Source organism: Manihot esculenta, chromosome 3 (genome assembly GCF_001659605.2).
Source record: "Manihot esculenta cultivar AM560-2 chromosome 3, M.esculenta_v8, whole genome shotgun sequence".
Lineage (NCBI taxonomy): Eukaryota > Viridiplantae > Streptophyta > Magnoliopsida > Malpighiales > Euphorbiaceae > Manihot > Manihot esculenta.
The window spans coordinates 28,660,349-28,677,142 of record NC_035163.2 but is presented as its reverse complement, the minus strand read 5'-3'; the positions used below and the strand labels follow the sequence as shown (position 1 = coordinate 28,677,142).

The window sequence follows — 16,794 nt, the reverse complement described above, 5'->3', positions numbered from 1 at the left end:
TAGCCCATTCGGACCTGAGATCCGACCTCTCCTAGAATCGGCCTCTTTCTCTCCAACCCTGTCATGAGAAGAAAGGACAATAAGCCCGGTCACTTCGCAACCCTGTCCACCCTCGCGCCGGAGGACATTAAATGGCCGCCTAACACAAGAAGGGTCACTGCATTATTCGTACGTACTAGCCCATACGGAAGAAAAGGTGGTTCTATACCAGAAAGGGTGGGGACACGCTACTGAAAGAACATGATAAAAAGAGAGGAAGACTCCTCTCTCAAGACACGCTTATAAAACGCTTTGTAAATCCTATTTTCTGGATCTCAGATCATCAATTGACGCCGTCTGTAGTAAGCGAAGGAGATCTTTTCATCACCGGAGTTCCACTCTTACAAAACCCACTGAGATCCACGATGGCTAATCATAATGAAAACAACATTGCAAACACTCCCAATGACCTGAGCTCTGTCCAAGAAGGACAACAGTTCTCTTTCTCTAGCCCCACAACCCCAAACAACCAAACAACCATCCCCTTCAACCCCTCGCCGAGTTTGGCAGGGAATGCACCCGGAGCTGCCTTATCTAACCAGGACCTCCAAGCCATGGCCCTTCAACTACAAAATACCACCCACTGGCTGGGGCAGATGATGCAACAGAGGGGCCTTAGTACCCCAATGAATGTGACGCCGGTAGTAGAAGAACCCCGAACCAATGAACCCCAACGCACCTTCAATCACCCCCAAACCATCAGCCGAGAAGCCAGAGAAAGGGGGCGAAGAACAGGAGGAGAAGATGAACCTGAAGCTAGAGTCCATGGGAGAAGAGTGAGAGAGCTGATAGAAAATGACGAGGCAGACAGTTATTTTGCCGGAACAACTAGGAGGATGGAAAGTGAGGTGCAGGAAGAGGAATATCGTCTAGAAAAAAGGCCCAGACAAGAAGAAGAAAATGTAGATCAAAAACTGCAGAAGCTGAGGGAACAGCTCCTGGCTGAGTTGGGAGCGAAGGACCATGGCCAGACTCTATTACCCGCGTCCTTAATATCCCGAAGGTTGGATGCATACAAGCACTTCTCGATGTCATACTTCATTTCGACAGAAGTCAGTCGAATAAACCCAACCTGCTCGGTAAGGCTCAACTGGGACAGGTCGTTGCAACCCAACGAGACATCCTCCCAGTCGAGTCCTAACTCCCAAGCCAAGCCAGTCTCCTTCTTCAATTCCACCACAACAAAACCCTCTATCCAGCCCTTGATAGAGTCCTTATACTCCGTAAAAATTGACAGCTCCTCGCGGGGGGCAAAATAGTAAAACTTTTGGCTCGCCTTGACAAGTCTGAAAAAGGTAACGAACAGACGCACCGTAGGTGTAAACCCCCAGCTTAGACACACAGATTCAAAAGAAGACATAAAAAGAATGGAATTAGGGGTTAGCATCTGCGGGGTAATCTCGAAATACCGGAAGACCTCGATAAAGAAGGGAGAGAAAGGAAAGGACAAATCATATTCCCTCTGCTTAACGAAGAAAATTAAGCTCGTGTCCCTTTGAGGGTCGAACAGACCAGGGGGAGAAGGATCAGGAAGAACGATCCTCTCATTCCGGTAAGGGGCCCGGATGTGAAAAGGGGGGTGTCTAGGTACTCCCTGGGAATGAAGTTCCTAATATTGGATGGAGTGATGCAAGATTCTAAGTTGACGACATTGGGGAGACTAGAGCTATCCATGGTGGAAGAGGAGGCGTACCTGATAAGCAGTTGGTGCGGATGAGCAGAAGAAAACGAAGCTAACAAGAGCGCACAGAAAGCGGAGGAAAGCAAAAGTTCAGAGAAGACAGAGAGAATGTGGAAATTTGAAACAATAGTGAAATGAAAAGATGTTTTGAGGCAGACTGTCCTTGGGCGGCGCAATCATTATGACCCTCGATATTTATCCCCTCATCACTCATGCAATAACTGTTGAGGAGGTAAAGGGGCAATTGATAACCGTCAGATTTCTTTACTCCGGGCCCTAGTTAGGCCCATAAGGATGGTCCGAGACTTTGAGGCCTCAAGGCTTCCCGACCGAGCCCGGCCCATCCCACTCTGCTTCGAGACCAGACTTCTGCTAAACCCGATAGTCAGACCGGCCTAGCCTATTCGGACCTGAGATCCGGCCTCTCCTAGAATCGGCCTCTTTCTCTCCAACCCTGTCATGGAAAGAAAGGACAATAAACTCGGTCACTTCGCAACCCTGTTCGCCCTCGTGCCGGAGGGCATTAAATGGCCGCCTGACACAGAAAGGGTCACTGCATTATCCGTATGTATTAGCCCATACGGAAGAAAAGGTGGTTCTGTACCAGAAAGGGTGGGAACACGCTACTGAAAGAACAGGATAAAAAGAGAGGAAGACTCCTCTCTCAAGACGCGCTTACAGAACACTTTGTAAACTATATTTTATAGATCTCAGATCATCAGTATTTAAAAATACAATTTCATAAATTTTGTGACAATTTCAATGCTATATAAGCGTAGTTATTTATTCTAAACATTAAATTTTTAAAAGTTTTGAAATTAAAATAATATGTAATATAATAATTTAAAATACGAGAGTTAAATATTGACTTAAAAAAAAAAAGCTAGCAATAATAACAAAGTAGTTGATATTTTAAATAAATATAAATTGGGATTCACTTAGATCAGTTTTAAATTGTCGATTTGTGAATCAGGATCGAATCAGACGGAAACTGAATCATTTCCAAAATCACTGGGTTTTTGGGCCTTTAAATATATTGAATTCCTTTATTTTTTATTTTTTATTTTAAAAACTAAATAAATGATATCTAAATTATTATAATTTGGTCAAAACGAGGCCGTTCCGACTTAAAAAATAAAAATTTATTTGAACTTATACTAATTAATAGATAAGATTCATTGTGCACTTTTTTATTTGTTTAAAATTTTCTATTATATATTTTTAAGTTTGTTATCAAAAGTTTTCAATCATTGGTAAATAAATAATTAATTTATTATCTCAAATATTAATATTGTACTACTTCCTTATTTTTCAATTAGATTCTAAGCCAACCATCAAAGGCTTCAAAATTGCTAATTCCAACCCCAATCGAACCGTGACCATGCATACACGTGTAAACTAAACTTTGTGATGTGAAGAATTTCTACTTGTGTTCCAGATAAACTAAATATTTGATAAGAAAAAGCAAACTAAATTTTGTTATATAGTTTAATTAAAATTGGATATTACATATAAATTATAAAAATAGTGATATTTCCTTATTTTAGTTGAATTTTGTTATATAAAATTAAAAGGTCAGACTATAAATATAAAAAAATAATTTTTTATACCATAGTTCTTACATAATTAACTTTAAAATTTAAATTAAGATATAAAAGGAATTTAACCCATTTGCATAAAATGAGGGTTTATGCTATACACAAGTGTTCAAAGCAAGCCCATAATCAGATCTGGATTGAATATAGAGAGGGGAAAAAGAAGGCAAAGACCCATAAATTCCATAAAATTAAAGATTGATTTTTTTTCTTTAAAAGGAATAAAAGATTCAAGATTTAATCACGTGGCTTTCCTCCATGTTATAGGTTCTTGAATGGCTGCGAGGCTCCATGTTCTTTAGCACATCACCTGTTTCTTGTTTGGACCTATAGAACTCAAGCACCATGAAAGTTTGTTTTAAAAAAAAAAAACCCAAAATTTCCCCCCTTTGTCTGCTCAAGTTCAAACCCTAGCTCAATTGTACTGTGCTTCTAGTCAAACTTCAAACACTTGCTTCCCACACATACCCAGATTCCTTTACATTCATACCCCCCACAGAATATTTTCTTTTCCCTTTTGAAAATTATTTGTTTATATCAATTTTTGTTTTCATTCTCTTCAATTATTTTAAAAAATAATTTAAGCTAAATTCACTGTTTCAATAAAAGTTACTTTTTTACTTCTCAATTATCAGTTTGCCAATTGGATTTTTGTAGTCTTGCTGTGGAGAGAGCAAAAAGATGCCTATGCATCATCTCTCATACTCTGCACATCAATTGAGGTAGGCCATCCAGAGAAAAAGTAAAATCCCAAAACAACACCACAACCAGAACCAATATCCAAAACCAAACTCTTTTTTTTTTGAGCAAATCAAGGCACTCCAAGCTCAACCCCTCAAGTTTTCCCCAGTTTTAGCCAAAACCCACTTCTCAAATCCTTCAAAAAAACTTTCAAAATTGTCATGATTTGATCTATCAACATCTTTACTTTACCCAAATGGTTTTTCCCTCAAAACCCTTTTATTTCCTTCTCTATCTCTCTCTCCTTCTCTTTGCCAATCCAGCTCAATCTGCCACTGATTACAGCACTCTGGTGTACAAGGGCTGTTCAAAACAGTCTTTTCAAGATCCAACTGGTGTATACTCACAAGCCCTCTCTGCTCTGTTTGGTTCTTTAGTTTCCCAGTCTACTAAAACCAAGTTCTTCAAAACCACCACTGGAACTGGCCAAACCACAATCACCGGTCTCTTTCAATGTAGAGGAGACCTTAGTATTGGTGACTGCTACAAGTGTGTCAGTGGACTGCCAGTGTTGACTGACAAACTCTGTGGCAAAGCCATAGCTGCAAGAGTCCAGCTTTATGGATGCTACATTTTGTATGAGGTTTCTGGGTTTACGCAAGTTTCAGGTATGGAAATGTTGTTCAAGACTTGTGGAGCTACAAATATAGCAGGAAGTGGGTTTGAAGAGAGAAGAGATACAGCCTTTTCAGTAATGGAAAATGGTGTTGTTAGTGGCCATGGGTTCTATACTACCAGCTATCAATCTGTGTATATTTTGGGCCAATGTGAAGGTGATGTGGGAGATTCAGATTGTGGAGTGTGTGTGAAAAGTGCTGCACAGAGAGCTCAGGTTGAATGTGGAAATGCTATTTCAGGACAAATCTATCTGCACAAATGCTTTATTAGTTACAGTTATTACCCAAATGGGGTCCCCAGGAGATCATCATCATCATCATCTTCATCTTCATCAGGTAAAGTGAAAGATTTATTTATTGAAATCTAGAATGTAGAGCTTAAAGAAAAGTTCTCAGATTCTTATTCGTTTCTTTACAATTTTGTATAATAAAGCTTGTTGGGTGGTTGAATTCTTTTCCTAATAGGTAGGTCTAATCTAATAAATCTGTGGGCCTCTTTCTCTCAATAGAGATTAACTGGCTTGATTATATTTAATAATAGAAAAAAATATTAGGGATCTATATGTCATGGAATGTATTTTGTGGATGTAGGAACAGGGCAAAGTACAGGAAAGACTGTGGCAATAATATTAGGAGGGGCAGCTGGAGTAGGGTTCTTGGTAATATGCCTGTTGTTTGCAAGAGGGTTGATGAAGAAACATGATGGTATGCATTTACTACATGAGATTGAATATCATCTTCCCCCTTTTCATTGTTTAATATCTCTTTTGTTTTACAAGGCTGAAATTGTATGAGTGTTTTTTTTTTTTTTTTTTTTTGCAGATTCTTGAGAGCAAGAGAGATCTTAAAAGAGGCAAACATCCCTTTTTTTGAGGTTGGATTCTTCTGACATTTCCATGTCTTTCCAAACTAAAAATCTTGGTTGAAATTTTTGGTGGAGAAATATAGTTTATGGGGAAGGCCAGCAAAATATTGCATAAAATTTTTTGTGTTATTATATATAAAGTTACAAAGGTGAAAAGGATGTTAGAATGAATGTTTGCCATTGGATGGATTAGAGAGAAGGGTTGAAATGAAGTAATTAATAGTTTGGCCTTTTCTTTTTCTTCTCTATGGCCATGTCCATGTGGATGTTTGTCTCTTTTTTGGGTTCTCCAGACTGATGATTTTCTCAATTTCTTCACTATTTTATGCTTTTCAGAAAGTTGTAGCTTCTCTCTTTGAAAAGCAATGACATCTCTCTTTCATTCCAATTTCCATGCAAAAGCACAGTTAGTAAGAGTGTAGGACCTATTTTATTTTCTTGCTTGGATTTTCTATGATACTTAAGCATAAATGTACACTTAAGTTTCCTTTAAAAAAAAAAAAAAAAAAACCTTTACTAATTTTCATGCATAATCAATGACCATGCTTTCTCTAGTCTCACCCTTATCATTTATAGGATTCTTAATGAGGATATTGGCTTGGTTGAAACATTCACATTTGGAAGAAACGGTAGACATAGACCCATAGCTCTTAGACCTCAAAACAAATCTTATCCCCATTCCCCAACTTCAAAAATGAGCATATAGGAGAAGCTGCTGGAGTTTTACACCCCAACCCCTCCAAGGGGCCCAACTCTTTCATCGATTATTTTTTGTTTTAAGGAGGTCAAATATGTTATAAATTAATCAAAGATAGCAACATCATCGGATGATGAATTTAACATTTTTACATCCGCTTTTGATATTTCTCTACCAAATCTGTGCTTTTTTATCAGTAGATATCATGAAATTCCAGTATGAACAGATGGTATTTTTGTTGAAATATCAATTGAGAAAATGAGATTGTAATTTCCCCTTGTAAGGAATGCTATTTTTATTACACATATGAAGCTGTTGCAGCTGCTTGTTATTTTGAAGAAAAATAAAACATCGAGTGAACAAGATCAATGTTGAGTGAACAGGCAATCTAATTTGTCCTCTATTAGCAATACAACCTGAGTAAGAGACTTTAATTAGATCAAAGGTATGCAAATAATGGCTTCACTCGCATGGCTTGTATCTGCATTTTGACCTTTTTTGCTGACGAGGTCTTTTGATGATGGTCTCGAACCCAATATGCTTTTTTTAAATCAAATATTAAACTTTTCACTAAACAGAAACATCTGTTAAGAATGAAGGAGATTGCCCCACTCAGTTAGACCTGCTATAGAAACAGTAGATCGCTTAACAAAACTAATAAAAACATCACCAAGCTCCTTTATAAGAGCTTTAACATCTTCAACGGCTCCATTAGCATCCCAAAACAATAACAACCAGATAGTCTGAACAACAAAAGGAGATTCAGATTCCACTAAAACGTTGTTAAAAGGTTTATCCTTTAACCAATTTAAGAGTTGCTTTGTTCAAGAAGACTAGTTGATATTTTGGGATTTTTATAGTTAATATAATCTTCATAAAAGTTAAGTTATTTGACCTTAATTTTATAAAACATAAGAATATATATGTGCAAAACAAAATAATTATGCTAATATTTCGCAGCTGTGTATGAGAGACTGACAATTAAAGAAGTTAACTATAAAAGGGTACCAATGATTGGTGGGATCGCATGGCAGGAGGCATAATAGAATCAAACACTGATCCTCGCATCCTCCATGCCCAAGCCATCAAATCTCCTCGTACACAGCTTTCCTTGTTTAACCGCTTAATCACTTTCTACTCCAACTCCACTAATCCCCTCATTGTCTCCTACTCCCATCGTGTCTTCTCTCAACTGTCATCTCCCAACATCATTTCATGGACATCCATCATTTCTGCCCACACTCACTCCTTCCTTTCTCTCAATTACTTTCTTTCCATGCTCCGATACCCCCTTCTCCCCACCCAACGCTCCCTCGCTTCCCTCTTCAAGGCCTGCGTCAACCTTTCCGCTCTGTCTTTTGGTCTCGCTCTCCACTCCATGGCTTTCAAGCTCTCACTCAATACTCAACCCTTTTCTGGTTCTGCGTTGATTCATTTCTATGCAAAATTTCGTTTGCCTCAGAACGCGCGGAAGGCGTTCGATGAAATTATTCATAGAGATGAGGTTTGTTACGGTGCTTTGATTGTTGGATTGGCGCAGAATTCTAGACCGTTAGATGCGTTCTCGGCGTTTGCTGAGATGAAGGGTTGTAATGTGAGGTCAACTATTTATACTGTTTCTGGTGCTTTAAGTGCAGCCGGGCAGATGGTAGCGTTGGAGCACTGTAGAGTGATTCATGGGCATGCTATTGTTGCGGGATTGGACGGTAATGTGGTTGTAGGGTGTACATTGATTGATGGATATGGGAGAGTGGGGCATATAGTAGATGCTAGGATGGTTTTTGATGAGTTGTTGCCTGGGGTGAACACGGTGGTCTGGAATGCTATGATGTCTGTCTATGCTCAACATGGAGACAAGAGCTCCGTGCTTGGCATGTATAATGCGATGCAGGTTGAAGGGCTCGTACCTGATAGGTTCACTTTTTTGGCTCTCTTAACGGCTTTTTGTAATGCTGGTTTGTTTCTTGAGAGTGAACAATGGTTTCAGAGGATGAGAATGGAGTATAAGATCAAACCTGGTTTGGAGCATTATAAATGCTTGGTGGGGGCAATGGCAGGGGCAGGACGATTGGAGGAAGCAGAGCATATTGCAATGACAATGCCTTTTGAGCCGGATGCTGCAGTCTGGCGAACATTATTATCATCTTGTGCATATCATGGTGCGGTTGACAAGACCTGTGAGATGGCTAAGAGGCTATTGGAATTAGACCCCCGTGATGACTCAGCCTACGAAATTGTGGCAAATGTGTTATCGGCTAAAGGAAGGTGGGATGAAGTTGCTGAAATGAGGAAGCTAATGATATATAGAAGGGTGAAGAAGAAACAAGGGAGGAGTTGGATTGAAGTGAAAGGAAAGGTTCATGTGTTTCTGGCAGAGGATAGGAGGCATGAAAAAACAGAAGAAATTTATTCCAAGTTAGCTGAGTTGATGGAGAAGATAGAGAAATCAGGATATGTGCCGGTTCGGGATGAGATGTTGCCGCGGGAAGATAAAAGGGAAGCCCATAGGTATGATAGCGAGAAGTTGGCCCTCGCATTTGGTGTGGTTGCTGGAGCAGCCCCACCAGGGAAGGCATTGAGGATTGTGAAAAACTTGAGGATTTGCAGGGACAGCCACGAGGCTTTTAAGTATTTCAGCAGAGTTATGGGGAGAGAGATTATTGTTAGAGATACCAACAAATGCCATAGGTTTTTGAATGGTAGCTGTACTTGCGGAGGAATATGGTAACTAGTTGAAAAGAGTCCTCCTCCATAATGCTCGATGTCACACAGAACATACTCCCTCTTCAATAAGTTACTATTCCTTTCTAATCCAATCCAACGCCATCAAAGACCGATTCAACTGATTTTGTTGTTGGCAGTGGGATGCGACGGTGCACACTTGGCAAGTTTTACGTTTGACTTGCTAAAAATCCAAACTTCTGTTCAGGTGAGCTAAAAGTTACTAAATAATTTGTACTAGTGCTCCTTTTAACGACAAAATGAAAGATTTATTAAGACAGCAGGGGCATGCTATTAACCGAATAAAATGTAAACAACCTTCTCCTTCCCTTTTTTTTTACTTTAAATAAATGATATACTATATGAGTGTAGTTAGTTTATTCTTGGTTGTATTTGTGGTGCTAGGTCCATATAGTTGGCCTCAAGAGATAACCCTTGATTTCTCCATGTTTTGCTTTTATGTTCTCACCTCTTAGTCTTCCGTTCAGATTAAGTTTGGCCACTGTTTTACCCCATTCTAAAAATATATCTTGGCAACTTATACAAAGGTCTGGTTTTTTTGAACAAGTGAACCATATGATTACATGAACAATGGCAGGAGATGCACTTTTCAAGCATGTATTAAGAAATATGTTCATGGTTTCAATAACAGACAAAGCAAATTCCAAGACTTGGCAATTGAAAAGTAGAAACTATAGATTCCCCCCCCGCCCCAAGAAAAGAAACTTCAGAAAAGAAAGGGGACTTCCAACGCCCTTAGGCCTTAGCTAATCTATAAAGTGGCTCCAATCAGAATTTGTCAAAACCTAGTACCAATTGTAACTCCATACCACACTAGGTAGGAAGTTACCAAACCAAATACATATTGAACATCATACCCCACCATCAAAGCTATAGGACCTATAAGCCATACTGCCATATTGAAATGTAATAGAGTGCTGTTCTCCAAATGTACAGTGAACGAGTAAACAAAGAAAAACATTGGAAGAAACTAGTAGAACAAAGGCATAAATGAAGATCAGAAACTTTGATCAAGCATCATTCACAAACAAAAAGTGTAACTGATATTAATGATTTTTGAAAAAGACATGCATTTCGCAACCACAACATGGAAAATAAGTAGAAAAAACAAAACATGAAGAGATCCAAACCAGAAGCATTTCCTAAAATGCATTAACATGCTAAAAAAAACCCTGGTGTATCAAACAATTAGGCGCCCAGCTAGTTGAAAGCATCACACTGAACCTAGTGGATTAGTCATCAAGGTAAAAGGCAAGAACGTAAAATGGGACTCCAGTCCTTGAAAGAAAATGCAGTTATCTAAGCCAAAGTTTATTTTGTGAAGATGACTCGGAATTCAATTTAGAATCCAAGTTTCAGCCCCACAAGCAGTTATCGAGAAATAAATCAATTTGGGTATATACCATAATATTTCCCATGAAGTAGCTTATGCTTCTAATTCAGCACCAAATTTATTGAGCTCTTTTCTTATACTAATTTCCCTGCAACAAATTGCATAATAAGAACAACACAAACAATACTAAAATCTAAATTAATCCTCAAGTTTCACTTGAAAAATTCCGTATTCATCATCCCAGTAATTAAAAAATTCACTATCACTAATGATTCTGGCCTGAACAGACCCAATTGGGGGGAGAAGGGGGGTGGGTGTCTCACTTGTTGATTGGAGCAGGAGGGGCGCCGAGGAGGCTTTGTTGTTGCAACTCCAGCTCATTGAATTGCTGCTCGCGGTCCATCTCGATGATGAGTGGCACCACCAGGATGAGGAAAGTAGTCCCAGCGATCCACGCCGCTTTTCCTGTGCTCTTAGCCAGCCTCTTCGCCACGTAGGCTGCATCGTTGGCCGCATTTTTCGCAGTGTTCATGATCGCTGAATCCGATACGGTGCGCGTCACTCTCGCAACAATCCCTTCATCGCCGCTGCTACCGGCTCGTTTCTTCCCCAGAGAAGCCATTGCAAGGGTTTTGGTTCAGTCTCCGAACTTCGAAGCCTATTGCCTGGGAACAGAACATACCTTTTATAATGAGGATTACCAATCCTTAGAAGACAGTATGTACCGTATGAATGTGAAAATTCTATACCTTATTTTTTGTTACGTGAATTCCATATATATTTAATTTAAAAAATTATTTTAAAATATTAAAATTTTATATAATTTTTTATAAAATAAATTATAGTAAACAGGAAATGTGTATTATTAATAATTCAAAGTTTTAAAATTTTTTGTCGTATTTAAAACAATTTTAATATTATTAATATATTAAAGTGTATTATTTTATTTTTAAGTGTTCTTTTGAAAAAATTGGCCATTATATGAAAGGCTAAAGGTTATTTAATAAACCTTCCTTCGATTTCTTCCTCTTATAAGTTCAATTAGAAATTTATCCTTTGAAAAAAAAAAAGAAGTTAGTAGTTTTTCAGTAGATTTAAAATATTATTTCTATTATTATATATATTTTACTTATTACAATTTATGCGTAATAAATTTATGGTCACATAAATGGTAGTAATAAGTAACATAATAATATTATTTCACTTACAATAAGATTAATGGTCAGATATTCATCAATCAACTTATAAAAAAGTAAAATTGCAATAATATCTGACAATTTAATCAATGAATGGATAACAACATAGATGTGTTCCTAAATTCAGTGGCGGAGCCAGGAGTTTCCTTTTGATAAGGTACCGGCTGCGTCGCTGCAGCACCACCGGTTACGTCACTGCGGCACCTTCATCTCCCCTCAAATCATTTTCCGATCGCCGGTACGGCATGTACCCCTTCCGTATTCATCTCCCTTCAAATCATTTTCCGATCGCCGGTACAGTATGTATCCCTTTCATACTTTTCCTCTGCCCCTGGCTAAACCTATTATTTGTCTAAAGAAATTGTTTTTTTTTTTTTTAAATCCGTCTAAAGAAATTGTTAAAATGAAAAATTTTAATTGAAAATATAAAATATAAAAATATTTGATTTTCTTTGTCATTAATAATTTTAAAATTCTCTATAAATAACATAATTTTAAACGTTGCTTGATTCAAATCGGTTATTTTTTAAAAGTGAACTTTTCAGAAAATAATTTAATTGAATATTTATTTCTCTTCCATCGAGGAAAAAGACCCAATAACAATAATTTTAATACTTTTTAGAAATCTTCTAGTTGAATTACCCGACCAAATAAAGGTTTAGAATTCTGTTCGCCTCAAAACGGTTTACTCCAAACTTAATCAGGTCAAGTCTGGTCTTTTATGCAAAACAAATTGCTAAGCGAAAATGCGAAAGTTAACTAATGACAATTGACAAGCTTTTAAATGAGAAAACGAAAGTTCAAAAGAAATAATATTTATAGCTCTACTCGATTTGGGCACAGAGAAATGCAAGATTATCAGCCATTTGAAGGTCAATCAACGAGCGTAAAATCTCTTTTTATATACTCCACGCAAGAGAATGGCAAGTCCAGTATATTTTCAACTTCAAGAGATTTAGATATCACAGCATTAGCAATGGAATCCCTACTATAATTGCTCATCCCTAAACCTCTGCATACAACCATAGATGTATTACACACCCAAGGAACTGAAACAGTGAATACAAATCCTGAACCTTCTTTCCCACCAGAAGAATTTCCATTTCCCACCAGAACATCCTTGTATGCTCTGCAAACTTTAGGAACATGCATACTCATTGGCAGGACTTGTTGATAAAAATATGAAACTGATGGATTTGAACTGAGGACATCATCATCTGCATGAAGATTCACCACGACAGTGCCATAATCAGGATGCAGCCTGCTATTGAGCGCTTGGAGAAATGGGGAATCCGCATCCCATAGCTTGCGTGGGAAGATGTCATCACCATCATAAGCGTCAATAAAGATAATGTCATATATATTGCTGTTGTTGTTTAGGACAAAAAATTCAGCATCTGATTCATAGAGGTAAAGCCTTTCATGGATGCCTCTCCACATTACTTCATTAATTGTATCAGGTTTTCGTAAGGCACGCTGACCTGGTGAGGACACAACACTGAAAGCTGGAAAACCCATTGCTTGGATAGAAGCAGATATAACAAGGGGATCAATTTCAACCACGTCAATTACAGCACCTGAAGACAACACAGAAGTTTTAGTAGTTTTTAGCAAGGATTCACAGCCAATCAAGCTATTGAGGAAATTCTGGAAACACGTTTCAATCTTTCAAAAAACAACAAAAATATCGACATCTATTACAATAGCGAAAAATGCATTGCATGATTGGCAGTAGTATTAATTTCACCTTCATAAGATGAGATGATGCAGATGGCTGACCCAAGAGCTCCCAATAGTTCTGGTCAATAAATATAACTGATGGACCTGAGAATCATTACTAATCATCCCCTTGTTTCTTTTCATTATAATGCAGTTTGAATTACATATGCAGCTAATGATTCTCCTGTAATTTATACATTTGCCTGATCTTTTTTTCATGTTCCTTCCCCATTTGTCTTCCTAACATGTATGAATAGATAAGTACTTATTTTCATGCAATGCATATCAATTAAGGAAACAATTATGGGTGCACCATGTATGCGGTCACCTTTCAATTCCAGCATGCAACAATATGACTGCATCTTTTTAATCCAAAGCAACTGAGAACTAGGTATCTAATGCATTGCTCCCAGCGTTTAACCTATAATTAGAAACAAATGAGTGGACTTGCTTTAGTCTAAAACTTGAGCCATTGAAAGAACAAAAGACTGCAAGTATTCAAATAAAAATGAAAATCAAAGCAATAACATATTCTACATCACTACTTCAACTCCCACCCAGATTAGCAACAAGTGAACGTGTCATTATAACCAAAACAGAAAAACACACTAATGGAAATGATAATATCCACCTTGAATTTTGCTAGCCAGAAACAATGGCAAACTTCCCCCACCATGACCAATGCACAAAATACGCATTGTTTTCTTCCCACGTACAGCATCCATAAGGTCATAGTTGCAGGATGCTAAAGTAGTCAACCCAACAGATACCATACTCTTCACATCTACATAAAAAGGAATCAAATAGTAAACAGAAAATTTGTATGAAAATTGAAAAGAATAAACAAAGAGATGTATGAGCAGATTAGTTTTGTTTACATGCATGCTTCAGCGATGGACACCACATACCAAGATAACCATACTGTATCATTAAACAAACAGAATATAAAATCATCTGCATGTGTATGTCTAGACATACATACACCTGACACATATATGTATAACACAAATCAAATAAATCATAACAACCAACCAATCAGATTACTTTGAGAAGGAAACTGATGCTAGTTTTTGGCAACTTGCAGAAAGAGAGTAAATAAAAAGGAAAATGAGATAGAAAGATGCTCTGCATAGAAGCTGCATAAGAAAGTGTATTCACAAGAGGTGCCCAACTTGAGGAATTCCTAAGATGTACCTCTTTGTTATATGCTACTTTATGTTAGTGAGCTTCCAACATAAGGAGCACTAACCAAATCACCCATCAATTTTCAGACACAGTGAACAACAGCAGTACCAATCAAAACTACACTAGATAGAAAGTAATTACCAAGGTTAACAAATGAGGAACAACATAACAGTGAAAGGAGATCATATAACAGATCTTGCCCAGAACCATAAATTGCCCTTCTTACTTCTTAAGCAAATGAATGCAATAATGGCTCCTAAAGATCTTCATTTAGTCGTGTGAATTAAACTGCAATAGATGACCTCTGGAATATATATACAGGACTCACATAAAGGATCCCTACATATTAAAACTCTTGAAATCAATAAATACAAAATTTTCCTGTTAATCAGGCATAGGAGTTGAAAAGTATAATTCAACCAATAACACAAAGAAAGGGAGACCCCCATCCTCTGGGGACAACCAAGGGGACATATGACTACCACAATTTCAAAGAGTAAAGCTCCACGAGTTAACAAAATATGGAACCCCCAAAAAGGGTATTTCTCTGGGGTGGTGTAACTGCTTGAGTGCTTGTTGGAACCAATCTATTTATTTTGATGAGTGACTTATTGAGCTTTACTGAGCTACAGATTATGTAATTCCCAGACCTGTTTGAAGAGGATCTACCAGCTAGCCTCACCAACACTGAAAAATCTTTAGGGTAAATTCGATCCCAACTTCATCATTGCTTAAGCTTGTCTAAGAACCAAATCAACTTCCATAAAAATAAGAGTGATAAGGGGAAAAAGAAAAATCTATCTGACACATTAGCAGGAGACAGTAAGAAGCACTACAAACCTTGAATCAATAAACAGCAGTTTTAGTAAGACTACAATAGAAGTTGAAGAAATTACATGGAACAGCTAAACAATGAGCCTGCTGCATCAGGAATATAGAATTAGGTTCTGATTGTTGGTAAGCTGCCATCACTTTAGCAGTGCTTTGCCGTGTATCATCATTAAAGCGAAGTGTGCGCCACTGATATCCAAGAATCCTAAAACGTACATTGTGCTCTTTACCAGGGTGTAGCTCGGCATACCTTTTCTGCAGCCATCTTTCAGTTTCCGGCCAATAAGCCTCATTCTGCAAAAGTTAATGCAAACCATTCAGTAAACCCTTGTCCACATAAAAATGATAATTTAAAAGGTGTAAGAGATTTTGGATACAAGCAACATCATAGGGAGAACACAAACATAACATATTTTAAGGAAAAAAAAGGCCACGACTCTAAGTGCATTGTCTCCATTGTTGGCCCAAACTTGACCAGTTCCACTAAAGATTGCAATTTTTTTTTTAAGAAAAAGGAGAGACCTAATCCCGGGAACCGATTATCAATCAGGCTTGCACCAGACAATCGGAAAGTTTTTCAAGCACAATGCGGTGCTTGAACAGTTGAATACGGGAAAATGTTGGTGCATTTAAACCACCTAATGCTTTTAAAAAACACGATTTGACGGAGAGAACTGTTAGGAACAAAAAAAAAAAAATGTGATTTTAGATTTCTTGCACAGGTCCGCCTCAAATCTTAAGGAGACCCTAAAGCTGTTATAGAATTACTAACTATAGTCTATAGACTGGTAAAGAATAATCATACAGAGTGAACGGCAGAAAGAGACTGACAGGTCTAGAAGAAGAATAAGCGAGGACAGAAACGACGCCGTTTCCTTTCTCAGAAGTAGAACGGAGAACGGTATGGCCATCGGAGTTCGTACCCCACCATTCCGACGAGTAAAGCCAGTGACCCTCGTCCTGAATACGACGCGTACAAAACCGCCGGATATTCCATCTACAGTTCAGCCCAGCTCTAGGCCACATAATCAAAGACCAAAAATAAAAGCCCTAAAGGCCGAAATCAAACTATGCTTTTGCTTTTTCGTTTTTCTGATTTCTGATTTCTGTGAGGGGTCTATTTTCGAATATTGCAACGGTTCATAAACCCTAAACCTCACACGCAGAGAGGGTTTTACAACTTTTGGGGGGAAGGAAAATTCTGCTCCGGCAAATAACCATCTGCTGAAACGACTTGACGTTGTGCTTGAACGCAAAAGACTGATGTAAGACAATATACTATTTTATTTTGGGTAAATTATAATGTTATTTTTTTTAATCGGAAATTAATGGTATTCACGTGGAACATAGATGTGTTGCTATTCGTTAATTTTGAGACTATTGATATTTACAAGTCATTCTAACGCAATAAATTAAAAAAAAAGTGAATGTTTTGATCTCTAAAAGTTATATATTTATAATTATTAATTTTTATACGAATAAAATTAATTATTACATCCTTTAAAAATTTAATTAAGTATACATTGATGAATAAAATATTTCTGTATAATAAA

At 37.6% G+C, this 16,794-nt stretch overlaps 3 protein-coding genes across 5 annotated transcripts; 1 reads left to right on the top strand and 2 right to left on the bottom strand.

The window, feature by feature from the left end:
• The first annotated feature begins 3,967 nt into the window (after window positions 1–3,967).
• On the top strand, window positions 3,968–9,414 carry LOC110611416 (plasmodesmata-located protein 2). Of its 3 annotated transcripts, none has more exons than XM_021751738.2 (3): window positions 3,968–5,009; window positions 5,271–5,378; window positions 5,496–5,926. In XM_021751738.2, the coding sequence occupies exons 1-3, from the start codon at window positions 4,253–4,255 to the stop codon at window positions 5,501–5,503; spliced, it is 873 nt and encodes a 290-aa protein (XP_021607430.1). In that variant the 5' UTR covers window positions 3,968–4,252; the 3' UTR covers window positions 5,504–5,926. The 3 variants fall into 3 exon arrangements, with proteins under 3 accessions (XP_021607430.1, XP_021607429.1, XP_043810970.1); XM_021751737.2 differs by having other exon boundaries at window positions 3,977–5,009; window positions 5,265–5,378; XM_043955035.1 differs by having other exon boundaries at window positions 4,698–5,009; window positions 5,496–9,414.
• Window positions 9,415–10,494: 1,080 nt separating this feature from the next.
• On the bottom strand, window positions 10,495–10,983 carry LOC110611417 (mitochondrial import receptor subunit TOM9-2). Its single transcript, XM_021751739.2, has one exon. It carries the CDS (start codon window positions 10,930–10,932, stop codon window positions 10,630–10,632), a length of 303 nt encoding a protein of 100 aa, XP_021607431.1. The 5' UTR covers window positions 10,933–10,983; the 3' UTR covers window positions 10,495–10,629.
• Window positions 10,984–12,291: 1,308 nt separating this feature from the next.
• LOC110610810 lies at window positions 12,292–16,493 on the bottom strand. The gene is made up of 4 exons (XM_021750889.2): window positions 16,073–16,493; window positions 15,307–15,535; window positions 13,857–14,009; window positions 12,292–13,083 (listed from the first exon to the last, which is right to left on the bottom strand). The coding sequence occupies exons 1-4, from the start codon at window positions 16,265–16,267 to the stop codon at window positions 12,380–12,382; spliced, it is 1,281 nt and encodes a 426-aa protein (XP_021606581.1). The 5' UTR covers window positions 16,268–16,493; the 3' UTR covers window positions 12,292–12,379.
• Between the last annotated feature and the right edge of the window lie 301 nt (window positions 16,494–16,794).